The sequence below is a fragment of the Martes martes genome (genome assembly GCF_963455335.1).
Source record: "Martes martes genome assembly, chromosome: 10".
Lineage (NCBI taxonomy): Eukaryota > Metazoa > Chordata > Mammalia > Carnivora > Mustelidae > Martes > Martes martes.
In genome coordinates, this window is record NC_137898.1 from 6,324,006 (window position 1) to 6,350,488 (window position 26,483).

At 52.4% G+C, this 26,483-nt stretch overlaps 2 protein-coding genes across 5 annotated transcripts; one reads left to right on the forward strand and one right to left on the reverse strand.

The window, feature by feature from the left end:
• Positions 1-272: 272 nt before the first annotated feature.
• SF3B2 (splicing factor 3b subunit 2) lies at positions 273-15,707 on the reverse strand. Of its 4 annotated transcripts, none has more exons than XM_080815264.1 (22): positions 15,089-15,707; positions 14,880-14,926; positions 14,499-14,576; positions 13,547-13,795; positions 12,869-12,919; positions 11,811-11,928; positions 11,419-11,519; positions 10,992-11,088; positions 10,710-10,801; positions 10,109-10,324; positions 9,818-9,955; positions 9,580-9,660; positions 9,135-9,362; positions 7,944-8,093; positions 7,183-7,272; positions 6,964-7,071; positions 6,082-6,189; positions 5,663-5,805; positions 5,478-5,579; positions 1,289-1,388; positions 1,013-1,198; positions 273-669 (listed from the first exon to the last, which is right to left on the reverse strand). In XM_080815264.1, exons 1-22 carry the CDS (start codon positions 15,219-15,221, stop codon positions 598-600), a joined length of 2,688 nt encoding a protein of 895 aa, XP_080671390.1. In that variant the 5' UTR covers positions 15,222-15,707; the 3' UTR covers positions 273-597. The 4 variants fall into 4 exon arrangements, with proteins under 4 accessions (XP_080671390.1, XP_080671391.1, XP_080671389.1 ...); XM_080815265.1 differs by having other exon boundaries at positions 12,869-12,916; positions 14,880-14,929; positions 15,089-15,417; XM_080815263.1 differs by having other exon boundaries at positions 14,880-14,929; positions 15,089-15,240.
• A 6,242-nt stretch (positions 15,708-21,949) lies between these two features.
• On the forward strand, positions 21,950-25,535 carry GAL3ST3 (galactose-3-O-sulfotransferase 3; the record flags this gene model as incomplete). Its single annotated transcript, XM_080817103.1, has 2 exons — positions 21,950-22,074; positions 24,365-25,535. 2 exons carry the CDS (start codon positions 21,950-21,952, stop codon positions 25,533-25,535), a joined length of 1,296 nt encoding a protein of 431 aa, XP_080673229.1.
• Positions 25,536-26,483: the final 948 nt, after the last annotated feature.

Here is a 26,483-nt window from a genome sequence, read left to right on the forward strand (position 1 = left end):
GAAACTACTCAGGAGTTCATGTGAACGCAAAACAATCTAGATTTTGAGCTGTGTTCTCTCCCAGGTATGGACTTGGGATTCTTTGGGCCACAGGTCTATTAGGAAGGCCTGACCTGGCCTACTTCCCAAGCCCACTGCACTTCCTCAGCCCAGCCAGGGTGTTAAGCTGGCTATTTTTAGTCCCCAAGGACAAAGTAGTAAGGTCAAACCAGACCTAGAGGTACTTCCCCGAGAGCCCTCTTACAAAAGCAAGCCGTGGTAACACACAATTTCAACATGGCCTTGAATTTATCACCGGTCTCAACCACAACGTCTGATCCAGGTGCATGCCCCAGGTCACTGAGGCAGCCCTGAAGTTGCAGAAAAAGCCTGTTTTAGTCCTTTTGAAGAGGGGATTAAAAGACGGAGGAGGATCAGAAGTGTTACATATGCATCTCTTTCCTTGGGAAACAGCTTTATTTACAAAACAGGTCTAAAATAAGAACATGAAATGACAAGCCCTTGGGAATTGTGGGAGAGCTGGCTCTTGGGGACCATGTGTGAAGCCCAAACATCCAGACAGAGGGCCTAAAGGAGGACCAGGTGTGTGAGGGGGACCTAAAATTTGAACTCCTTGTATTTTTTACTTCCCCCGCGGCTATCCTGGGGCTGAGCTTTCCTTTTCTTTTGCTGAAGGAGAGAAAGAGAAACAGGTTACAAAGGGTGAAACAACCCACTAATCCCCAAGACAAGGGTGGGCAGCCTGACTCAGACACACAGGTCTGTGGAAAAAGTGCTAAAACTGGATTCTCAGACTTGGATGAGTTCCCCTCCTTGTGCCTTAGTTTCATCATCCTTAAAGAGGGCAGCCCACCGGAGGATATCTAAGGTTTTCGGCACCGGGGAAGCTCAGGGCAGCAGACACCGAGTGCACCCCCATTCTCATATTAGAGGACAACACGCCACTGAAAAAGGAGTCCCTGGTACCTCGTCCCTGGCTCACACCCAGCTGGGTCCCCCTGTGACCTCCTACCTTTTGTTTGGCAGCATGCTCGGCCACCATGTCACTGAAGTCTTCCTTCTCCACCTGTGCCTGCTGCTCCCGCACATGCTCCTCATACTTCTGGGTCATGGCCATGGGATCCAGCTCCAACTCTTCAGGTGCCAGGGCCACTTCCACACCCTGTAGCTCGGGAGCCGGGCCCTTCCGGCTCATCACCTGGAAAAGGGATCAGAGGCTTGTCATCCACAGAGAGGCTTACAAGACGTCATTTCTGCCCCCTTTCCCAGGCCCCAGAAGAGTGCTCACTGTAGACATGTCATAGATGTGGGTTGATCCCATCATGGCTCCCCCAACAGTGGCCGTTCTCTTCTCTGGTAACACAGTGAACAGCTGAGGTGTCTCACTTCTGCAAAGGACAATGCAGTCAGGCCCAAAAAGGAAGGCACAAAAGGGTCTCCAGTAGGGGAAGCAAGAAGACAGTAGGGGAAGCAAAGAACGCAAGCAGCACCTCCACCCAGCTCCCAAAGAGACTGCCAGTCACCCGGAGGAAAAACGATGCCTAGGCTGCCTCTGCAGGTCGTAGAGACCCAGAAGAGGAAACAACTTGGTCGATGGGGAGGGGGGTGGAACAGTGCTGATTCTGGGAAATACAGCCTGGAAGGAATACAGGGACTGAGTTAAAGGATCCCCTGAACCAAGTTTAGGGCATCAGAGACCAAGATTCCCACATGTGAAGAAGGGCTAAGGGTCAGGCTAAAGGTTCCCCAAGAACTCGGGTACAGAGAAGATGACAGGAGAAAAGAGACAACAGCTCCTGCCCAAAGTTGTACCTGGAGTTCTAACGTAGAGAACTCAAACTTCCAGTACTTCCTATAGCACAAGAACTAGCCGAGCCAGTCTTGCCATGTGTTTCAATGATTCCACTCAAAACACAAAAGCAAATCTAGCAATATCAACCTGGACCTCCCCTCACCTCTCCCTCTGGAGAAGTAACCCTCTATTCTTTTTTTTTTTTAAGATTTTATTTATTTATTTATTTGACATACAGAGATCCCAAGTAGGCAGAGAGGCAGGCAGAGAGAGAGAGGGGAGGAAGCAGGCTCCCCACTGAGCAGAAAGCCCAATGCGGGGCTTGATCCCAGGACCCGGGGATCGCGACCTGAGCCGAAGGCAGAAGCTTTATTAACCCACTGAATCCCCCAGGTGTCCCAGTAACCATCTATTCTCACACAGCAGCCAGTTACCACCTTAGAACAGTTTATTTTATTTATTTTTTTTAAAGATTTTATTTATTTATTTGATAGAGAGAGATCACAAGTAGGCACAGAGACAGGCAGAGAGAGAGGAGGAAGCAGGCTCCCTGCTGAGCAGAGAGCCCGATGCGGGGCTCGATCCCAGGACCCCGAGATCACGACCTGAGCGGAAGGCAGAGGCCTTAACCCACTGAGCCACCCAGGCGCCCCCTTAGAACAGTTTAGATCCAGTCATTCCTTTGCTCAAAAACCTCTGAGGCTTGCTTATTTGAATAAACCCAACCTCCCTACATGATCTAAAGGGTTCATAATCTGCTCCCTTCCTTAATCCCTGTTCACTATGCTCCAACCACAAGACTTTTCTTTCTTTTCTTCCTTGTGTATATATGCTAAGCTTGAGCCTTCTGCAGAAGGAGTAACAGGGACGAGATTTACCCTCCCACCTGAAACCACCAAAAAAATTAAAAAGTGGGCAAAACACATGAAACAAAGATTTCCGGTCACTGGACAGGGGTAACAAAGCAGAATAATTTATGAGACAGGAAACAAATGAGGCATGTCCTACAGTGACCCTGCCTACTGCCCTGAGAGTCTGCAGGCCACCCAAGGAGGGGGAAGCCGTGTAGAGCCCAAGGACTCTAGCTGACTGAGTTGAAGGGATGATGCTGAAAGGCCACAGAGACCAAGGCAGCTAGAGGTCACACGGCAGAGTCCTAGAGAAGAGACAGCAGCACAGAGACTTGAGAGCTCCGGAGACCAATAGAGGGTCCTCCTCAGTATTGCTGTGAGTAAAGTGCCAGAGCTGGGGACAGAACCACCCAAAGGCACTGGTGTTAACAGTGTCTGCTGTCCACATGGGCCGGGGAATAGCACCTAACTCACTAGCTTCATTAAAAATCCTCCTGATTAACAGGGCATTGGGTGGAATGTACAGAACATCCTGTGCCTGGTGGTGGAGAGGCCCGCACACCGCTTCAGTCCTGCCTCAAGAACCTGAAAAGCAAGACCTGAGAATCAAACTGTTTCCAAGTACCTTAACTGCGTCCCTAGACAAACCCGAGCAAGGCTTGCAAGAATACAAAGAACCCGGAACACCGCACCCAACGAAGTAAATTTCACCAAGTCTGGCTTTCAGTCAAAAATTAACAAGCATGTGAGGCGCCTGGGTGGCACAGTCGGTTAAGTGTCCAACTCCTGGTTTCAGCTCAGGTCATGATCTCAGGGTTAGGAGATCAAGGCCCCCATTAAGATCTGCGCTCAGCTCGGAGTCTGCTTGGGATTCTCTCTGTCCCTCTGCTCCTCCTGCTTGTGCTCGCTCGCTCTCAAATAAATAAATCTTAAAAAAAAAAAAAAGTAAATACAAAGAGAAAAGAGATTTTCAAAAGGAACACAGCATCAGTGAGCAGAAGAGCAGCTTTGAGAGATCTAATACATATATAATTGGAGTTACAAAGGAGAAGAGAAAGCAAAGGGACCAGAAGATATATTTGGAGAGGGGCACCTGGGTGGCTCAGTGGGTTTGAGCGTCCGACTCTTGATTTCGGCTCAAAGTTGTGAGATCAAGCCCCATGTTGGGCCTGGAGCCTCCCTCATGGACCCCACTAGGGATTCTCTCCCTTTGCCTCACCCCCACCCCAAAATAAAATACTGAAAGTAAACTACTGCCAACCTAGAATCCTACCCCTGACCAAAATAAAAAATCTTTCAAAAGGACATTTAAAACCCAAAAAATTTAAAATAAAATAAATCTTTCGAAAGGACAAACGAAGAAACGTTCAGGCTGCCAATACTGGAAGAATTTATGACCAACAGACCCACGACAAGAAATGCTGAAGGATGCCTTTCAGGTGGCGGGAAAATGCCACCAGATGAAAACCTTGATGTACACAAAGAAATGAAAGTTCACTGAGAATGATATTTACATGAGTTAATATAGGACTAATTATTTAAATCACTTTTAGAGTAAAAAAAAAAAGGATTAAAAAAAAGGACAACTGATCATTTAAACAAAAATAACCACGTAACGAAGGATTTACAATACGTAAAAGTAAAAAGCATGAGGACTACACAAAGGCTGGGAAGCGAGAAATGGAGTACACTGCTGTTAAGTGCTCACTACTCTCCACAGTGGCATTATCACTTGAAAGTAGATTGTGATAAAGACGTGTACTATAAGCCCTACAGCAACCACTAAAAAAATTTTTTTTTTTTTTTTAAGATTTTATTTTATTTGACAGAGAGAGAGAGATCACAAGTAGGCAGAGAGGCAGGCAGAGAGAGAGAGAGGAGGAAGCAGGCTCCCCGCGGAGCGGAGAGCCCGATTCGGGGCTCGATCCCAGGACCCTGGGATCATGACCTGAGCCGAAGGCAGAGGCTTTAACCCACTGAGCCACCCAGGCGCCCCAACCACTAAAAAAATTAAAACAAGGGCGCCTGGGTGGCTCAGTCACTAAGCGTCTGCCTTCAGCTCAGGTCATGATCTCAGGGTCCAGGGAATGAGCCCCACATCGTGCTCCCTGCTTGGCAAGCGGCCTGATTCTCCCCCTCCCACTCCCCCTGCTTCGATTCCCTCTCTTGCGGTCTCTCTCTGTCAAGTAAATAAAATGTTTCAAAAAATAAAGTAAAATAAAATTTAAAAAAATAAAACAGAGCTTTACAGTTAGTAAGTCAACAAAGAAGATAAAATGGAGTCATAAAAAAAAAAAAAAAAAACTTCAATTACTCTAAAATGTAGCCAAATAGGAAAACGGAACACAATCCAGAATGGGCAAAGAGATGACCTCAGGACAAAGGAGTCAATTCATCAAGAAGCCTTAACAATCCTACACATTTACATACCTAGTAAGGGAGTTTCCATTGCAAGATGCGGAGAAACCCCTGTCTGTCTTAGGCACTTCCGGTTCCTTCTGCCTCAGACTACTTTATCAGTCTTTAGATCTTTCCTAACATTCAGCTCTCCGCTCAAATACCTCAGTGAAACCCTCCCAAAGACCTCCCCGCCACTCAGTTCCCTCCACATCCCATTACCTGGTTGACTTTGCCTCACCTTCCTACCCCTATCTGAAATCACCTTGTTCTCTGATGATCTGCTTACCTGGTGTTTTTCACTGCCTAAAGCCGTGCCTAGCAGAGTCCATAACTGGTTCACAAGGTGGGGAAAGCGGGGCACAGGTCAGCTGGCCAACCCGGAGGCTGAAGGGAAGAGGAAGACCTTCCCTCTCAGCTGTGCCTGGTTCGCTCACCCATCCATCGCTTCCTCAATCTTCTTCTTCCTCAGCTCAATGAGTTCAGGGGTCTCCATTCCAGCCGGCACAGACGAGAACCCTCCAGGAGTGATGAGGCCACTGCGAAGAGAGAAACAAGCTCTGGAGTAACGAGAAAGCCCCCAGCGACAGACCACTTTAGAGGCAGACTCTGCTCGCCCCACCTGTCTGCAGGGGTAATAAAGCCGGTCTCATCTGGTTTGTCCTCATCACTTTCTTCTTCTTCCTCTTCTTCTGAAGACTCTTCATCAGACGGCTCCAGCTCCCCCCAAGGGGTCCTATCAATCTCCTCTTCCTCAGTCTTGGTCTGAAAGAGATCATTCATTCATTCAGCAAACCTTTACTATGTACCTACGATGCGTCAAGCTGTTGCAAACTGAAGGGATATAAAAGTAAACAGACAATAATCTCCGCCCACAGAGAGCTCATATTCTAGTGGGGAACTTAACTGCAGTCACATCTCGGGAAAATGCATGCCCTTTTTCAGACTTTGAAACTTCCAAACACCCGGCTCCCTGACAATGACTATAAAACACCTCCCTCCACACTTCACGACCTGAAGTAAGACAGCCGTGGCCTATACCTGAAATTCAGCAGCATTGGTTCCAAACACGTCCCCGTAGAGTGGTTTCCCAGTCTCATCTACTGGGGGTTTGCCCCAGCCACCAGCATGGTACCCAAAGGAACAGCTCTGCAAGAGACCGAACGCAGGTCAGTTCCACTGCTAAGCTCCAGAGCAAACGCTGGAGCCCTGGCGAGAAGTCACGCTACAAAGTACAGAACGAGCGCTTGGTAACTCTGGAAATTAGGATTTCAGGGAAGAATTAAATGTTACACAGCATTACAGAGCACAAGTAGTAAGCGAGAAAAATCCAGAGGCAACAGGATGGGGAAATGGGAGGCAGAGAGTTGACTAACAAACCTCGGCCTTCACGGTAGAGTCCACGCTGCCTGAAGGTCAAAAACACGACTCTTAACTTCTTACCAATTTTTCCTAACTTTAAGAAGCTTTTAAAATCTATTTCTCTAAAGGGACAGAAATTTTTACCTGAAGTTTAACAATTACTTCTTTTTCACCGTAATGACTTTGCTATCAAAGTTTTTTTTAAATCAATGCTTCCTATTTCAAAATAAAAGCATCGTGCCATTCTTGAGATAAAATTATTTCTATCTGTCCAGCCGCATATATATCAAAGAGATATCTGGAAACACATTCACCCAATTTTAAATCTGGTTATTTCTGAGTGGTGAAATTATATGTGATTTGTTTTCATCTTTGGACTCAACAATTCTCATTGACTGTTTTTTGGTAAGCATGTCAGGTTTTTTAACAAACAAAAACTACTCTTTTTGGGGGGGAAAAAGAGAGCGAGAGAGACGTGGTGGGGTCAGATGAGAGAAGGGAAAAAAAAATCATCCTCTAGTTAAAAAGCAGAGGCAGCTAAGAATGAAAGCCAGTGCTCACCTCGGGGATGGGCGAGTTCAGCCCAGGAATTTTCAGGTTGGGGTACGACGGGGGTGGTCCATATCGCTGCATGGCAATCAGCCACGGGGGAGGGACCTTGTGAGCATTCTGCCGGAAAAAGAGAACAGGATACCATCTGCCCAACCCTGTCTTTTGTCTCTCTTCTGCCCCAATTCCCATCCTCTTCTTGGCTTCCCCAGTCAGGTAACTGGCACTCACTGGTCCGACTGGCATCCCCAAGGAAATCCTTAGCTCATCAGACAGATCTCCTGGCTTCTTCTCCTTCAGTCGTGTCTCAAACTCCTTCCCCTGAGAAAAAAGGAGAGCACGCTGTATTATGAATGCCAGACACACACTCAGAATTCAATGGCAAGAGGCTAGGGGAACAAAGATGAGAAGTCCCAATCCACTCCAGACACAAAATCCCACTGAGAGCTGCCCTACTGCCTGTTGATTCTCATCACTCCTTTCCCTGGCTGGAATAGGAAAAGGAATAAAGGCCATAAAGGAGGAGAGAAGCAGGACTCCCAGTGCCGACATTAACCCACCAGAAGAAAACAGCCAGATGTAGGACCTGCTTTCTCATCTGTGAAATGAGAACACTTGACAGGATGATCGCCAAGATCCTTCCACCCCCAAAATTCCCTGATATCATGGTGACGGCCATTTCAAGGAGGAGGAAAAAAATAAAAACTTTCTCCCACCCTCAGTATTAACTGCTTTCCTAAAAGCATCCACCACTTGGTGCCTCTGCCCCTTATCCAGTCATCCAGTCATCATTTTAAAGACACGGACTAAACCTCTCCTTCAAAAAAAACCTACCTCATTTTAAGATTTCAAATTCCACTCCCTCCAAGGAGAGTTTTAGAGCTAAGGTGAAGAGAGGAGCCACTGTACCATCTTGGAAAGTCTTTCCAACCAAGAGTTACACAGCCATGACCAAAGGCCCAGTCTTTTCTCCCCAGCCCCTACACCCGAACCTCATAGTACAGGTCCCCGTGGATGGTCAGCTTTGGCTTGGTCTGCCACTTGAAGAAAGCATCGTGCAGTTTCTGGTAGTCAATGTCAATCTTCCCCATCTTTGGCCGAACCTTCTCTCGCATTTTGGACTTCATGGTCTTCTGTTCTTCCTGTGAAGAATGCCAGAAGACAGGTTATAAAAAATATTCACCAAGTTCGGCTCTTTATAGATCTGGCTCCCTGCTCCCAAAACAAATACAGGGAGGGGCACTTGGGTGGTTCAGTCAGTTAAGCACCTGCCTTCAGCTCAAATCATGATCCCAGGGTCCTGGGATCGAGCCCTGCACTGGGCTCTGCTCAGCAGGGTGTCCGGTTCTCCCTCTCCCTCTGCCCGTCCCCCTCCACACATGCTGTCTCTCATTTTCTCACTCTCAAATAAAGAAATATTTAAAAAAGAAAAAAAAAAAAAAGGGAAACCTCATCTCATTCCAGAAGTCACCAAAATCCTTCCTGCTCAAACCCCTCAAAATTACATAATCCCAGTTGAACAAAATAGATGTGTCATATAAAATCATCTTCAGCTACAGACACTGATAAATAGTTTTTCAAACCATCTTATCAAGAGACTGACCTCATTAGCTGCCTCTGGACAGAACTGGGTGACTGAAGTCTAACTGAGAGACAGTTTTCATCATGTATTTTTGTACCTCCTGAATTTTTTGCAGTACACACAAGTATTCTGTACTCAAAGTATTTAACTTAAAAATTTAAATCTAGGAAGTTACACAACCACCCTGAATCTCCAGCCACAAAGTGCATCAGGCTCACACTGGGAACAGGGAACGGCAGACACAGCCAAAAGCCACCTGCAGGAAAAGGAGTCACCATGTGCAGATCAAAGAATTGGCCTAGTGCGGGCAGAGGAAGAATGAGGAGACAAGGGGGGAAACGGAGCCACGTGGAATCAGAAGTCTCAGCATGGGGCAGGAGAGCCAGCTCCGAACATCGAGGCCAGGTCTGCCTTTCATGAGCTGATGTCCTCCCCCCGCCCCTTCCCGCCCTCTGTCATAGGCAGTGGTGACTCCTGAAGAATGGATAATTAAACAATTAACAAGAAGGCAGACTTTGGGAACCACATTCCCGATTTTGAAACAGGCTGCTATTAAGGCCGTGGAGCTGCAGGGCGGATTGAGCCCTGTCCGGTCCCCTACCTTCTCCTGCAGGGCTTCCCGCATCTCCTGGATGCCTGTGCGTTTGATGAAGTCTGGCAGCTCAAACGGGGGCTTCTCGATGCCTCGTTTGCCCTGTAGGTACTTGCGCTTAAAACACCAGTGGCGTGGTACAGGCACAGAATTCCGAGTGGCCTTGAGGTGAACCAAGAGCTTGGGGTCCTGTGCGGTGACATCGTGCATCTCCACGACGTCGGGCCGAGCCACAAGCTGGAAAACACAGCAACGTGCCACTAGAAAGCCCTAACCTCTCAGATCTGAGTCTCTCTCTTTCTCTTCCTCAAAGGACACATGCCTAAGTCACCCAGGCCTCCTTCAAAGCCCTCCTCCCTACCCCGCAAAACAAAACCCTTGTGCGTTTCTAGGAGCTCCCAGGCAGGCTCTCCCAGGCAGGCTCTAGAATCTGCTAGATCCACTCCAGGCTCACCTGCTTGAGCTCAGCCACAGTAAAGCGATTCATTCGGCGCAACTTCTTCTTGGACAACTTGGGGGCCTCGGGCTTCTTTTCCTAGAACAAAACCATCATTTCTTTTCAGCAAGACCATAAGGTGTGAATCACACTGCCTGGCTCACCCCAAAGGCATTCTGCTTTGCAGGAGCTCACCACGGCCCCTCGCTGGCTGCACCTCAGCTAACCCCTCCCCCCAGGAGCTTGCGGGCCTCACCTGTTCATCATCACTGCTGTCGTCATCGCTATCCTTGTGCTCCTCCTCAAAGCCCTTCTTCTTGGGGGCTGTGGAGTTCTCCAGTTTGTCAAGTTTCTCTGGCTCCTTCTCCTTCTCCTTCTTCACGTCATCAGTGAGCTGGGAAGGCAGACAACGTGGAAACCCAAGCCCTGTGTCCCTCCCTAGTTCTGAACCCAGCACCAAAAAGACGCCCTCCCTTACCCTGTCCTTCCCCATCCCTGCCTGTTCCCTGCTCAGCTGTGCCCCTTCCCAATGTGCTGCTCCTTGTACCTTGAAAGCCTCAAAAATCCTCTTGAAGAAGATGAAGTTGGGCTCATAAATTTCGGGTTCTTCAGTCACATACTCAATTTCGACATCAGCTGCCGGGGAGTCAGAGCCACGGGACCGGGTTGACTCTTTCTCTCGGTCCCCAGAGCTCTCAGAAGATGCCCCCCGAACCCGCTGGGGCTTTTTCTTCTTCTTTCGGTTCCGCCGCTTCCGGTTTTTCTTGCGAGAGAAGGAAAACCAACTGGGTCAGAGAATCCAAGCATCACGCCTGCCCCTAAATCTCCTCATCCTGTTTCCCCAAGTGACAGAGGAAAGAAGTCTTGAAGTCAGACTCCAAAGTTCTGCTCCTCTCAAGCTGTGTGCCTATCAGTAAATTCCTGCACCTCTCAGAACCTAAATGTTTGCAGCTATAAAACGCTGGCATGCTTAGTACTCTGAACTCCAAGGATTTATGATAATTAAATGCAAAATATCTGTAAGATACTTGCAACAGGAACTGGCACGAAATAGCAGCTATTACTTATTGAACACCTTGAACTGGTATGATTTTAGTGCCCAAATAGCGTCTCCTAACATTCCTTCCAGACTCTGCTCCATCCCGTACCTCTTTCTTGGATACAGACACGGTGTCCTCCTCAGTCTCTGACGCTGACTGGCCCAGGGATGAGCGAGTGTCTGTTTCCATTTCCTCTTCCTCTGTAAGGGAGAAAGGTGGCCATCAGTCTCCTTGCACTGGTACCGTGCCACTCGCCCACAGTAACTCCTTTTTACCAAGGGCCAGTTTCCCTCTCAAAGGATGGGACAGAGGGAAGGGATAGAGGAGTGCAGACTCGGCCTCAGCCTCTCCAGGTTCTGCCCTGCAGCCCTCAGGACCCAACACACTCACCGTGCTGAGAGTTCATCTCTTCCTGGCGGCTCTCCTTCAGCTGGAGGATCTTTTCCAAAGCCTGGGGGATCTTGGGTCCCACAGAGGGGTCATCCATCTGCCAGAGGCAATCCAGACCAAGAAAATAATCTTAGATTTCTACCTCTTATACAAGAAAGACTGCCAGCCAGGTGATGTAAACGGCAGATAGCAACAATACGAAAGGGATACAATCATCCCTCAGCCCCCTTCAGGGTGAACCTCAGAACCCTGCCCCGGAAACGTCTCCCAAACCCTACTTCCTGCTCTACCTAAATACGCTTTAACTAGATATGGCTCTCCCCTGCCCCCCAACCCCTGGAAGTCCTCCTATCTTCTCTGAGAATCCTTCTCCAGAAAGAGTCCTTCTCACACTCTCCAGTCCCTAGAAAGAAATCACCAATCTCACCTCTCTATTCTCATCTCCAGGGGGTGGCGGGGGACCACGAGGCCGGGGAACCGGGGCTCCCATGGGCAAAACAGTGGGAGTGGGGCCCACTGGAGCAGCAACTGTGAGAAGAAAGAAATTCAATGTCAGAAGAGACAAAACACGCATCTTAAAAATTACCTTCCTTGCTAAAGGTCACTGTGATGGTCACCCTTAGGGAGAGGGAGTGGCTAGAAGGGAGCCCGGGAGAGTTTTTGAGGTGCTAATATCACTCTGGTTCTTGGTCCTGGTGCTGGTTGTATGAGCTACTCAGTTTACGACAGTTCATTGAACTTACGTACTCCACAGGACATGTACTTATGAGTAGAATTTTTCAAAGTCTTTCCCCTTCCTTTCCATTTCCAGGGTCTTACCTCGAGGACCCAAAGGAGTGCGAACGCCAATCTGGCCCATGTCTTGTGGGGGCCGAGGGACGGGGGTGCCCATCTTGGCAATCTCCTGCTGCCGTTCCTGCTCCAGGAGCACAGCTGCCTAGAAGAGAGACGTGGGAGTGAAGACACAGCTTGGAAATCCATTGCGCAGGACAGGCTTTTAGCCAACAGGCCCAAGGAGAACAATCAGGTACCACCAGAGTTCGGACATCCTCATCACCCCCACCCTTCCAGGCTACTGATCCAAGTGGAAGAGGCCTCTCATCACAAAAGAAAACCCCTGGAAATAATACCAAAAAACCCCAGGGAACTCCTGGTTTCTAACAGAGAATTTAACATTTAGCTACACAAAGCCTTCTATTTTTTAACAAGGCTTTTCTTCCCCAAAGGATTAAGTTATTTCTAAGGAACAATGAATTCTTTTCTTACTCCTGCTCTTCAAGATCTAGCACAATCTAGGCAAAAACAGCACTTCATAAATAATTTCGTATCTATTCCTGTTAATGTTTACTTTCTAATACTCCCAGTAACACACTAGGGAACAACTGACAAAATGCCTCTCTGGGACTGAATGTCTTCTGTATCATTCTCTAACTACATCTACCATGTTTAGTCTAAGTCCAATACAACTGACTAAATAAATCCAGGCTCTCCTCGTAGGTACCTAAAACAATTATCACAAAAGACAAACAGGAGTCACCAAACTTCTGTAATGGGCTAAACGATAAACATCTTAAATTTTATGAGTCATTGCAAAGGCCGTAGTATGTTCTGGTTTGCTTATTTTTTTTTTTTCCTTAACAACCCTTTGAAGATAGAAAAACCATTCTTAACTTGCAGGCCATGCTAAATCAGGTCACAGTCTGTAGTTTACCAATCCCTGGGCTCCAGAGAAGATGGGATTATTTGGAAGATACTGGAACTTAAGGATGAGGTAACCTCCATGGAAAACTTGCAAGGTACATCTTGTTTTGGACACTCAGCACTAGGAATGAGAGTCCATGGACTGGACCATAACGCCAAAGGCTGGGGGGCATTACCCGCTTCTGCTGCTCCAAGAGCTCATGTTCCTTTAGTGAATGATCTCCCTGCTTAAAAAAGAAAACAAGCTCCCATCAGCACCACCATCCCTGAGGCCAGGCTGTCACAACTCTGTCTCCTGGGGTCCTCTTCCAGTTGAGGGCCTATGTTCTAGTTTTGGGTCCAGACCTTCCCAGAAAGCTCAGCCCCAGGGTGCCTGGGTGGCTCCGTTGGTTAAACGTCTGCCTTCGGCTCAGGTCATGATCCCAGGGTCCAGGAATCGAGTCCCGCATCAGGCTCCCTGCTCAGCAGGGAGTCTGCTTCTCCCTCTCCCTCTCTCTCTGCCCTCCCCCTCTGCTCATGCTCTCTAATAAATAAATTAAATATTTAAAAAAAAAAAGGAGGGGTGCCTGGGTGGCTCAGTGGGTTAAAGCCTCTGCCTTCGGCTCGGGTCATGATCCCAGGGTTCTGGGATCGATCCCTGCATCGGGCTCTCTGCTCGGCAGGGAGCCCGTTTCCTCTTCTCTCTCTGCCTGCCTCTCTGCCTACCTGTGATCTCTGTCTGTCAAATAAATAAATTTTAAAAACTTTAAAAAAAAAAAAAGGAGGAGGAGGAGCCTTGGCCTCAGCCTCTCTGAAGCTCCACTGCCCCTTTAGCACCCTGTTGAGACCCACACCAAAGCTGCCATCTGCCCCACCTGCTTGGCACGTTCCTCTTGCTGCATCAGCAAAGCCGCCTGCTGCTGCGCCAGCTTCAGCCGCTCCTCCTCTGATAGAGCCACAGGCTCACCCACCCGGAGAGGAGGCGGTGGCCCCAAGTTTGGTGGGCGCGGTCCAACTGCCATAGGAAAGCCAAGGCCAAGGCCTGGTGGAGGTGGTGGGGGCGGTGGAGGAGGTTGCAGCGGGGGGAGTCCCATGGGTGGTGGTGGCATGGGAATCCCAGAAAGCTGTGGGGAAAAAAATGTGAACATAAACTAGGAAGCGTTTACCTACTGCAGACATATGCTGGAGATCGACTATGAGCCAGGTGCTAGGATTCAAAGTCAAATGACATATAATTCTCGCATGTAAGAGAAGAATACTTATAACAATACCAAAAGAAAAGGATGCTAATTTGGGGGCACCAGAAAAATGTGAACACAGATTTTGCAAACAATTTCAGGAAATTCGAGGACACCTCTAAAGGCCACCTGGGAACTCCTCATCCCACAAAGATAAGTCAATAGTTCCCAGGTCAGAGCCATTGTCCTAGAGAAAAATTCAAATCCTGGCTCAGAGAGGACATGAAAGCTGAGAAGACTTAAGTAAACTGGAGCCAGTGTGTCCCAATGACTCATTAAATGTAAAGGCTATGAAATCAAACCAGGCAATGAGCCTTAATGTCTAACTGAACAAAATGGGAACTGTGCTCTGGGAAGGCAAAAAAGAGTTCTTTCCAGCTGAAGGAGAAGCAAGTCAGGCTTCCAGATTACTTAAGCTGTACCTTAAACGACAGGAAGAATTTGGAGAAGCAGACACTGGGAAAGGTGATAAGAATCAGGACCAAGAGAGAACTGAAGAGCTACCATTTCTCCCTGTCCAATCTGTTAGTTTCATCTCCAGTACACTGAATGTGAGAGGTCATCTTATAAAGTAGAACCATCCCCTTACCTGTGCAGACATGGGAGGGGGAGCAGCTTTGTCCCCATCTTCACCTCTCAGAACTGGCCGATTCAGCACGATGCCAGTCTGCAAAACAGAAAGGACTCCAAGTCAGTCCAAGAGGAGCTGCTCCACGAAACGACATTCACTCCCATTCATTCAACAAAATTTACCCAGTGCCTGTCTGCCAGAGCTTGAGCTAGTCACTGGAGAGGACCGACACAGACAGAAACGATTACAACTGGTCAGATAATGACAAAAACAAGCGGAAACAACAAACCCCTGCTTGCTGTGTAGAGCTACATAAAGAACCAAGACCGAGTAGTGAGGGGCCATGAAGGCCTTCTCTAAAAACTCGGCCTACCCCGACGTCCCGCCACCAACACGTACCTGGCGGGTGTAGGTCTGGAGCCTCTCCACCAGCTCCTCGCGACTCCCTGCTGGGCAGAGCACAGGATCAACAGGGTCCGTCAGGACCAAGTAAGGCCTCAGCGATCCGCCTCCGCCCCTCCCCCCGCCCCCGGGTCTCCGGGGTAACCAGGCTCCGCTTCTCACTCAGGCCTGCGCTGCCCCGGCTCTTGACCTCTTGAGTTTCTCACCTTGGATCGGAGCTCCGATCTCTGCCAATTTGGCTTGAAGCTCCTGGGCAGCCCAAGCGCCATAGTGCCCAGGGGGTGGCGGCGGCGGCAGCTGCAACTCTCCTTTGGGAGGCTCGGGATGCTCGGCCGCCATCTTAGCCGCAGGAAGGCGCGCGACCAATCCGGAAGTTCGAACCAGACTTGGGGCCCACTTCCCGGAACTTCCGGCAGCGCCGCACGCCACGTCCGCTGGAGGATCGGCAGGCGTTCACACTGAGGCCCAGCCCCTGCGGATCTCCAAGGGTTCCCAGGGGACCTGGCTGCGAGGCCTTCTGGGACTTGTAGTACGCAGGTGCCCTCCTCTGGCCGTCCGACTCTGGGAGGACTGTGCCGGGCTCAAGCACCCGGAACGCTGGGGGCTGGAGCGGGGGCGGGGCTGCGGAGAACGATGGTCCCGCCCGAAAGGCGTGCTCCCCGCGTCTGACCCGCCGGAGCGCAGAGCTCCAGCCTTCCGACCCGACTTCCAGCTCAGGCGTGAGAGGTCTGGGCGCTTACGTTCCTCAGGGAGTCCTGAAGGACTCATTCCGCCGGCGGCCGCGCGTTGCGGGCGCCAAGCGGGAAGTTGCAGCCGATGCCTGTGATAAAACAGTATCTGATTGTCTGCCCGCCCGCCCCCGGCCCACGCATGGATGAATGGGCTGAAAGAGGATCGGAGCCGAAGAGGAGCGGGCTGAGCTCCAGCTGCCGACCTGGGGGAAGGGCCACACTAAAGCCCCTTTTTCCACCTAGCAGGCCGGCTCAAATGTCTCCGCTAGGCTTTCTCCCGCTTTCTTTTCCTTCCTTGGAGCTCCCATAACACGTACAAACATCTACCGTGTGTTTTAAAGCCTTTCTTGCTCCTTTGCCCCACCTCCTCCCCAAGAACGTGAGCAGAGACCTGGGCTTTTTACTGTCTGGCAGCACCTGGCTCTCAAGAGGCGCTCAGTAATGATTAATGGGGGGCGGGGGAAGGAGGGGACAAACGAAACGGCCTTTCGGGCGACAGGCTTTGCATCTTTTTTAGTCCCGAAAATGAACTCAGGACCTTTTCTTCCCTTGTCCCCACCAGCCTACTGGCGGCGTGGACGGTGCCTCCCTTGCCCCCCCGCCCCCACCAGCAGCGGCCTGTGCGCCGAGGGAGGGATGAGATGCACCCACCCCGCGCCCCGTCTGTCCAGCTTCCACCTCTCCCTGACCCGTCAATTCTGTGTCTCTCCGCACCTCCGCCACTAGCTCTGAGATCCCCCTCCCATTCTAGCCCTGCCCTTTCACTGATGGGCTCACTGCCTGTGTGATTGTGTGTGTGTGTGTGTGTGTGTGTGTGTGTTGGGTGAGAGAGCTGGGAAACTCAAGTAAAGTCTCATTTTCCCCACACACCCACACCCTTCCTATCTTCTTTCCAGCATGCTCCATTTCACTGACTGCCCCCCCCCCCACAAGAGAAGTAGCCAAGAGCAGGGAAAAAACGATGGGGTGCCAGGTCTATGATAGGTGGGTTTAGGAGAAACAGAAAAGGACTGTGCCAGGAAGGTTTGCTCACATCCTAGCCCTAGCTAGAAAATTACCTTTCCTCGGGCCCAAGCCTTAATCCTTCCTCTTCCCCTCACCACCACCATCCCAGTCTCCAGATACTCCCAAAGGAGAAGCCAAACCCAGAGAGGACAGAAGAAATAACAGTGGTGCCCTCCCCTCCAGCTTGTCGGCACACTGAGGAAAAACCATTCCTGACCCAAAAGAAGCATCTTTCTGCTCCGTGTAACTGGAGAGCTGCTGGCAGGTCATCTGATGGTGCAGGGCCCTGGGCATGCGTATATGCTGGGGAAGGTGATAGGGGTCGCTGACGCAAGATAAACTGAAGTCTGATGGGTGAAGAGGTAATGTAGTTGCGGCCAGAAAGGGACAAGTGGGGCCTTATCATAAGAGCCCTGGGACCCAGGCAGGACAGGACCTCCCATTGTGCAGAGGGGAAACAGGGGCAGAGAGAAGCTGACATTTCCAAGAGGGCAAACTGGGACCACAAGCAGTTCTCCTGACTGCAAGAGTCCCCATTCCCTTCTACCTCTTAACAAGGACCCTCATACAATAGCTACCTGTGTGGAACTAGAATGGAATCCAATCCTTTCCAGTCCTGGTTTGGGCTGCTATCCCAGCTCCAGCATCCTTGCCATACTCAGCCAAGAGGGGAGGAGAAAGCAGGGGTCCGTGAGAACCAATGAGCTACATGTGGGGCTGTTGGTGTCTGGCATCATTTTGGGAGGTACTGCTGCCCAGCTCCCAGGGGGTAGGAACTAAGGCCTAAGAAGGCAGAAAATTCAGGAGCACCCCCGCAACACACACACAGCCATGGGAATTTACACAGAACCTTCACATGTATCATCTCTGCAACTCCAAGAACACCTCTTTACTAGAGAGCTGAAAGTATTCAGGCCCAGGGACTGGCTCTTGACTCTGGGACTTAAGTTCAACAAGGGTTGAACTTGGGTTCTCTAATTCCCAAAACAAAGTGCTAAAGCTCCGATTAGGAGTGAGTGGGTCCGGAGTCCTGCTGGAGAGAAGGAGTGGGTCAGCAGCAGGGGACTGCCTCAGGGGCCGGAAGGAAAGTGTCCCCAGGAATGCCACGGCAGATGGGACCAGACCCCAGCTGGAGCTGTGCTTCTCTGCTGGAGGTGGACGGAGAAGAAGGAGAGGAGGGAGGGAGCATGTGGGTGCTTGGAGAAGTACCTGTGTGTCTAACTCCCCCAGGACCCACCAGCCCAAGGTCAGCCTGTGCAGCCAGGAATGTCCATCAATGTCAGAGTATCCAGAGACCTTCTGGGCCTCAGTTTCCCCTTCCGTAGAGTGAGGGCAAGGAGCTGACCACATTGGTGTCCAGTCTCTGCAAGGTTGCCAGCTGATGCCCGCATCCAAAATCGTCACACGGAGATTGTTCCTGGGCAGTCCACGACTCAGAGCTGCCCCCTCCCCTTCCCGCTGCCCTTCCCCTCCCCCTCCGCTCTCGGCTGCCGGGCCCCCGCCCCCGCCCCGCCTCCGGTGTGCGATGGGGGGCGGGCGGCGGGCAGAGCGGAGAAGAGCGAAGCCGCCACCTGATCCCATCCAGGCGCGGAGAGGCGAGCGAACCGGCACTCGGTGCTCAGGGCCCCCGGCGCCCTCCGATCCGCATTGGATTTCGGGACAAGGGTTGGGAGATAGCGGCGACCACCCCCCACCCGGGTCGGAGGCAGAGCCCGCGGCGTGAGTACTGCAGTGGCCTGCCTGGGGCTGGGGGACGGAGGTGGACCGGACCAGGACAGAGATCGGAGCTCGAGGGTGGGCGGGAGAGTGTCGTGGGGGCCTAGTGCCCGGAGAGCATGGGGGGGGGGGCGGGGGCGCGCGCTCTGCCCCCTGGAGAGCAAGGGAGGCCCGGGGTGAGAGGGGGAATCTGGCCTATCCCCTATGGTGACCAGATCCTGGTGACGGGATCTCTGGAGTAGGTGGGGGATGAAATTGAGGGAATGGGGGCTGGAGGGGCGGTAGTGATGGAGAGAGGAGGATGAGGGGAATTCGGAGACCGGGATGACGTTGGAGTGGATGGCAGGGAGAGGGGGCTAGGGGGACCTGGCAGCAGGCTGGGAGGAAAAAGGAAGGAAAAGAGAGAGAGGTGCAAAGATAATATGATCTCCTGGGCCACTTATTTGCAAGCCCCTGAGTCCTCGGCCCCTTCCTTTCTAGTGCCCTGGGCTGTTTCCCTCCCTACTCACTGGGCTGTGCCATCCTTAAGGAAGGATGGTCTCGAGGTCATCCAACGGTCAGGTCCAGTGGTCCAGGCCAGGACACCCTCCTCCTCTAAAAGCACCCATATTGGCCCTAGGGCTGGGATGGAGAGAGAAAAGGGCTCATTTGGGAGTGGGTGGGTGTTCAGGCCAGTGTTCAAAGCTCTGGCTAGCTAGACCATTTTTTCCCCCTTTGGTTCCCTGGAGAAAGGAAAGCAATTTGCAAAACCAGGCAGCAGCCTGAGGTAAATTTTTCTGACTAAAATTAGCACTGATATTCTGATGAGGCTGGGCATCCTGACCTGTCTGGGACGGCTGGGGGAAACTCTCCATGGAGAAGACACAGGGGATGCAGAGGGAGTAGTTTGAAGCATGCAGTGGGCGGGAGCCAGGACCGCAGGAGACCACCACCCACTCCTTGCCAGCCTGGAGATTACAGAGGTTAAATCCAGCCCCAACTAGCCCCCTTCCCTGGATGCCAGTGCTCAGACTCCAGCTCCATAGGGGGCATCATGGAGAGAACTTGCCAAGGGAAGGGAGGCCTCCTCCAGTGTCCAAGCAGCACCCTCTCTCAGGACCTGGAATGTTTAGCCTGGCTGAGTGCCCACCCAGAGGAGACAAGGTTACTGCTTTCAAATACCTGAAGGTCTGTCATGGAGAAAAATGACCCGTGTGGTCTAGGAGGGCAGCACCAGCAATTGTGGGGAGCGGAAGGTGGAAGGGGCAAGCTGAGGAGGGCATTAACAGTGGTGGGCTGATCCTAGCTGTCCCAGAAACAACTTTTGAACAGCCGAGGCTGCTCGGAAACGGACCAGGCTGTACCTGAAGGTGGTGAGCATCCTGTCACTGACGGTGGCCAAACAGAAACTGGTGCCTACCCTGGAGGGCTGGTGTCCAGGGAGTGCTGATGATTCCCCATTCCAAGGGGGACCTCAGCCTGGAGTCTGGCTGGCTGGGTCCCCAGGGCTAAGCCATGGATGGGAGTGGGATGGAGAGGACCACCTGGCACTCTGTCCTCCTTCTCTGTGGGGTCTGGTTGAAGCATTCCCCAGAGAAAGTCCCAGTGTAGCTCCCTCCAGGCTTGACCTCCTTGGGTGACCCAGAGTCCACTGAAAATAGGGTAGTTTTAGTGAGTGTAGCACAGATGAGAATAGGTTGACACCCGCCCCCCCCCCCACTCTGCCTCCTCGAGAAACTCCCACCTTGTCACCAAATCCTCAAGGCAGGATGAGTGGCAGAGGCTATAGGCTCTGACTTCCTCTTGCGGGCTTCCTCACTCAGGCAAAGCCAGCCCTTCTCTGCCCCCAGCAATCCTTGAAAACACAGCAGGGCGTTAGGCTTTCTCTGCTATGCCCTTGATTGGCCCTCTGTGGCTGTACCCTTCACCTCCCTCGGCTCCAGGCAGATTAAGTCTGTCTGCAGGCTGGTGGGGGAAACAAGGTGATGAGGCCTGGGAAGAAAAGAAAGGCATAACCAGGACATCTTTCTACCCAAACAGGTTTAAATGTAATCCAGGATTAATGAGGGGCCGGGGGAGGTAGCGGTAAAGAAGAGGGACTGGAAACCAAGCTCCAAGCCCCAGGGGAAAGTGATGGTCAAAAGTTTTTACATCACCTCATCCCTCCTGGGACCCAGGTGTCCTAGTTCCATATACGTGCAAATGCTCGTAGGGGTCTCGCCTCATTCTGCCCTTTCAAGAGGTGTGTATGTGAGACTGAACCTGAACCCAGACCTGGAGACCAAGGCCCCCGAGATAGAGACCCTGCCCTAGTCGGGGGACAGGCATTGTTGCCGAAGCTGACTTTCCACTAGTGCTGCCAAGGGCCAGGCTGCCCTTGAGCCAAGGCATTTGTGTGGGGACAGGTGTCTGGCTGGAAACCAGGCCCTTCTTCTGCCTCTCACTCCTGCCACTCACCTGGGATAGGCCCACCTTCTCCTGGAGAGTCTCCGCGGGACAACAAGCAGAACTGCCTCTGTATTCCTCACACTCCCACCCCTCTCCTAGGCTGCCATGTCACAGCCTTGGCCCAGGCACCTCTCACTGCAGAGTCAGCGGGTGGGGTGGCCAGGGTTTCAGGTGTCTGGGGATGAAATCCAGATAGGGTTCTGGGATTTCAAGTCCTTCCTTTCTTTCCCTCATGGATTTATTGGTCTTGGGCCCTCAGAGCAGGTGCCCAGCTAGGAATGCTCAGGGCTCGGAAGCATGCAGAACTGCCAGAGTCTAGAACAAGAATGGGGAAATCAGTTCTCTGTGGAAGCAGCACACATAACGCCTGGGGGGATGGGCTTTGAAACCGGAAAGAGCAGGTCTGAATCCTGATTCTGCCAACAGCTGTGTGGCTCTGGGACAAGTAGCACCAGCACTTAGAGCCCCAGTTTCCTTGTCTGCAAAATGGGGAATCATACCTATGTTAGAGGGTGGTGGGGGTTAAATGGAAGTAAGTATGTAAGAGTGTAGTACATGTTGTAAGCCCGCAGTAGTAATCCCTTGCCTGCGTCAGGAGACTCAAGAAGCTATAGGTCTAGTCAGTGGCTTCTGAGTTCATTCTCTGGGGAGTCAAGACGAGCTCTTGGCTGAAGCAGTCAAGCAAGGAGCCCTGGAGGAGGGAAACCTTGAATTGAGACTTCTGTGCTTTAACCCAAGTCCCGGTGCTAAGGTAAGCCTACTGGGGAGACAGATACAAATGACCACAAGACAAAGACGAATTAGGTCCCAGGCAGAGAAGCCAAGACGGGGCTCAAGGGAGGAGTGGCTAAAGCTTGAAGGGCTGGCCACACCCCAGAGCCTGTAATTCCACCCAAGACTAAGTTATCTGGAGCAGTGTGGAGATAGGGTCTTGGTAATGGGAGGTAGGAATCCGATCTTCTCTGGCTTCTCTGTTCACCCCACCCTCTGGAGCTCCTCTTTGCAGCAGTCCTGCTGGGGCCCACAGCCCATCTCCTCTGCCTGCTGCAAACCTGTTTGCCTCCTTCTTCTGCCAGGCCTCTCAGGAATACTGGCCCTGCTGCCAGAGCCCCAGGAGCCCCCATGAGTGCCGGCGAAGGGAGTCCTGGATAGCGAGGCCCTGGCTGGTCCAGGGGTGGGTACCCCATCATGCCGCCCATCCTCCAGCACGTGCAGCAGGCCACCAAGATGATGAGCCGAAGGAAAATCCTGCTGCTGGTGCTAGGGTGCAGCACCGTAAGCCTCCTCATCCACCAGGGGGCACAGCTCAGCTGGTAAGGGGGTGAGGCCTGGGCGTGGGGGCGGGACACAGGCAAGTTGCATTCTTGCCTGGTTGGCAACAGAACTGGGACCTTTCCTTTCCATTCCTTCTATCTGCCAAAAGAGTCTGTCTTCTGCTGACTTTGCTCCTTCACTCTATTCTAAAAGTGCTTTCTATACATTCTCTTTATTTTTATTTGTTTTAAAGATTTTATTTATTTATTTGACAGAGAGAGAGAGAGATCACAAGTAGGCAGAGGCAGGCAGAGAGAGAGGAGGAAGCAGGCTCCCTGCTGAGCAGAGAGCCCGATGCGGTGCTCGATCCCAGATCCCTGGGATCATGACCTGAGCCGAAGGCAGAGGCTTTAACCCAGGCACCCTCTATACATTCTCTTTAGATCCACACAACCTCCCTGGGCACGCACTGGTCTTCACTGAAAGGTTGCTTGAAAGCACAGAGTTAGTCAGTGACTAAACTGGGATTCTAATCCAGTCCAAGTCCTTCCCACGGCATCATAGTCTGAGTGCCTCCCCCAAAGGACTGCAGACAAGTTCTTATTGTTTCTGCTGTGCTGGGCAAATCCCCTCGTTTCTCTGAGCCTGTTTTCTTGTCTATAGAATGGGAATGATGACATGGGCGACCCAGTCAGCCATCCTGATACAGGATACCATGTGACAACTAATAGGACCCCTTGCCCTACTCCTGGCTCTGTGAACCCAGCAAATCCCTGCACCCTTCAGGGCCTCAACTTTCCCATTTCCTACATGATCTGCCCTTGAGAATGGTGTGAATGGGCTTAGTTCTCCTTGTTGGAGGATTTGCTGGTCTTCAAGAGGGGCATCTGGTAGATACTACCCTGAGCCCAAACCAGCCACAGATAGGAAATCTCAGTGGTGTTCTCAAGGATGCTTAGAGTAGTCCTCATTACATGATGGCGAGGCTAGAAAGGAAATGAGTCTGAAGGGAACTTACAGGCCATCTGTAATCCCCAACACCTTTGTTTCAGGAACAAGGAAACAGAAATGAAACCTTCATGAAGGCTAAGAGTATTCTGTGTTTTTCATACTAGCAAAATTCCTCAGCCTAGAATAGTGCCTGGCACATAACAGATGCTCAAAAGAAAATTTGTTGGCTGAATGAACGAGGCTCCAGGGAACACAACAGAATCATATAGCAAACAGGTTGTCTCAAAGCCCATGCCGTGGGGACTCCTCCTCCACGAGGAGCCAGAGAAAGAGCAAAAGTGAGAAAGAAGCCAGAGAACAAGAGAATATGGTGACTTTATCTGAGTTGCCAGAAAACACAAATGATTCTTTTTCTGGTCCTCAATTTCTATATGTGTAGAGTAGACTTTCTCAAGGATCTCCAAGGGTCTCTGTCCTTACACTTGTTATCTATTTCTGTGTAGCCAAATTACCTCAAAACTTAGGTTTTGAACACATCAAACATTTACTATCTTGCTCCTGTGGGTCAGGCATCCACATGTGGCTTAGCTGGGGATCTCTCGCTCAAGGTCACTGGGAGTTGCAGTCAAGCTGGCTGCTGAGGATGCAGTCTCATCTGAAGGTCTGACCAGAAGTGCTCCCCTTCCCATCGCCCTCATGTGGTTGCTGGCAGCATTGAGTTCTTCAAGCAGGCTGATAGACTGAGGGCCCAGTACCTCCTGGACTGTTGCCACCTGGTACCTCCCCACAGGGTTGCTCACAGAATGGCAGCTTGCTTCTCCCTGCCTGAGTTATCCCAGAGAGAGAGAGAGAGAGAGAGAGAGAAGGAGAGACACCAAGATAGAAGCCATAGTCGTTATTTTTTTTTTTTTTAAGATTTTATTTATTTGACAGAGATCACAAGTAGGCAGGGAAGCAGGCAGAGAGGGGAGACGGGGAAGCAGGCTCCCTGCTGAGCAGAGAGCCCAATGCGGGGCTCCATCCCAGGACCCTGGGATCATGACCTCCGCCCAAGGCAGAGGTCTAACCCACTGAGCCACCCAGGCGCCCCATAGAAGCCATAGTCTTTCTAATGTAATCTCACGAGTGACATACCTTCATTTCTACCTATTCTGTTCCCTAATGGCAACAGTAAGTCCTGCTCACACTCAGGGGGAGGGAAACGCACAAGAGAGTGAATACCAGAGGCCAGCAGGCATCACTGGGAGTCATCTTAGAGGCTGCCTGCCATACCCTCTACTGGTCCGTGGATGTGGCCCATCTTACCGTCCTGGGGGAGGGGCAGGGGTCGAGACGCACCCCTCACACACTTCCTTTCCCCCCACTCCCCGCACGCTCCCCCCACCCCGGACTTGGCAGGTACCCCAAGCTCTTTCCTCTGAGCTGCCCGCCTCTGCGGGACTCACCGCCCCGCCCCAAGCACATGACCGTGGCCTTCCTCAAGACGCACAAGACTGCAGGCACCACCGTCCAGAACATCCTGTTCCGCTTCGCCGAGCGCCACAACCTGACGGTGGCCCTGCCGCACCCGAGCTGCGAGCACCAGTTCTGCTACCCACGCAACTTCTCGGCACACTTCGTGCACCCAGCCACGCGGCCACCGCACGTGCTAGCCAGCCACCTGCGCTTCGACCGCGCGGAGCTCGAGCGCCTCATGCCGCCCGGCACCGTCTACGTCACCATCCTGCGCGAGCCGGCCGCCATGTTCGAGTCGCTCTTCAGCTACTACAACCAGTACTGCCCGGCCTTCCGGCGCGTGCCCAACGCGTCGCTCGAGGCCTTCCTGCGCGCGCCCGAGGCCTACTACCGCGCGGGCGAGCACTTCGCCATGTTCGCGCACAACACGCTGGCCTACGACCTGGGCGGCGACAACGAGCGCAGCCCGCGCGACGACGCCGCCTACCTGGCGGGCCTCATCCGCCAGGTGGAAGAGGTCTTCTCGCTCGTCATGATCGCCGAGTACTTCGACGAGTCGCTGGTGCTGCTGCGGCGGCTGCTGGCCTGGGACCTGGACGACGTGCTCTACGCCAAGCTGAACGCGCGCGCCGCCAGCTCGCGCCTCGCCGCCATCCCCGCGGCGCTCGCGCGGGCCGCGCGCGCCTGGAACGCGCTCGACGCGGGCCTCTACGACCACTTCAACGCCACGTTCTGGCGCCGCGTGGCGAGCGCCGGCCGAGCCTGCGTGGAGCGCGAGGCGCGGGAGCTGCGCGAGGCCCGGGAGCGCCTGCTGCGGCGCTGCTTCGGCGAGGAGCCCGTGCTGCGGCCGGCCGCGCAGATCCGCACCAAGCAGCTGCAGCCGTGGCAGCCCAGCCGCAAGGTGGACATCATGGGCTACGACCTGCCCAGCGGCGGCGCCGGGCCGGCTACCGAGGCCTGCCTCAAGCTGGCCATGCCCGAGGTGCAGTACTCGAGCTACCTGCTGCGCAAGCAGAAGCGCCGGGGCGGCGTGCGGGCCCGGCCCGAACCGGTCCTGGACAATCCTCCGCCCCGGCCCATCCGGGCGCTACCCCGCGGCCCCCCTGGCCACTGAGCTCTCCAGTGTCTGGGTCCTACCCTGCCCACCGGGAGTCCTGCCTGGCACTGCCCGCAGCTCCTGCCTCGTCAGGGCCCCTACTGCTCAGTCCTTGGGGCAGCATCTCCCAATCTGAGCCTGCCTCCCCAGGGTGACTTGAACCCCGCCTTCGTGGAGGGTGCTGATAGGCCCGATCGAGCCCCGGGCCACCCATTTCTCCTTCCTGACCGGTTGGTGACTTTAACCGAGGTCTGAGGCCTGTCCGGAACTGCCCACCCTGCCTTTTTCTGTGGGTTGAGCTCCCCGCCCCGACCAGTCTTTTCCAAGTGGGTGAGCCCAGGCCTCACGCGTGGTGGGGCGGGGGGTGAGCCCTGGGAAGGGCTGCTTTGCCTGTCAGCTTCCCGGGGCTCCTGCTCTTCCTCCCCGGGGGTCAGAGACCCCCACACCATCTGTCTTCCAGGTTCCACCCCCCACAGACCTAAGCTGCTCCCAGACTCCAGAACCAAGAGTTCTTGGGTTGGGCTTTTTGTTTGGTTGATTTTCCTTTTTTTTTTTTTTTTTAAATAAAATATCTTTAAAAGGCACAGGTTGTATGTCAGTCATTGAAAGCCAGATATCCACGTTTGAAGGTAAGGCTGATGCCCCCAAAATAGCTCCTGTGACTGTCACCATGAGGAAGGGGGCCCAGGCTCAATCAGCCTCTTCCACTACCCTTCCCAGGGGCTCACAACTCTCATCAGCACCCCCTTGACTGACTGGGCTTCCCCACGCAGACTGGCCCCCTCAGCTCCACTCTTCCTTTGAGAAAATCGAAATCCTCCCTTTTCATTCAATTCAGTGCCATTTATGGGGCATTATCTCCAACTCGGGGACATAGGTGAACAGGGCAAGTAGGGTTCATGGAGCTCGTGGGGCGCACAGTGAGACGTTGGAACTGGAGCAGAACCTGAACACTGAAGGAAGGAC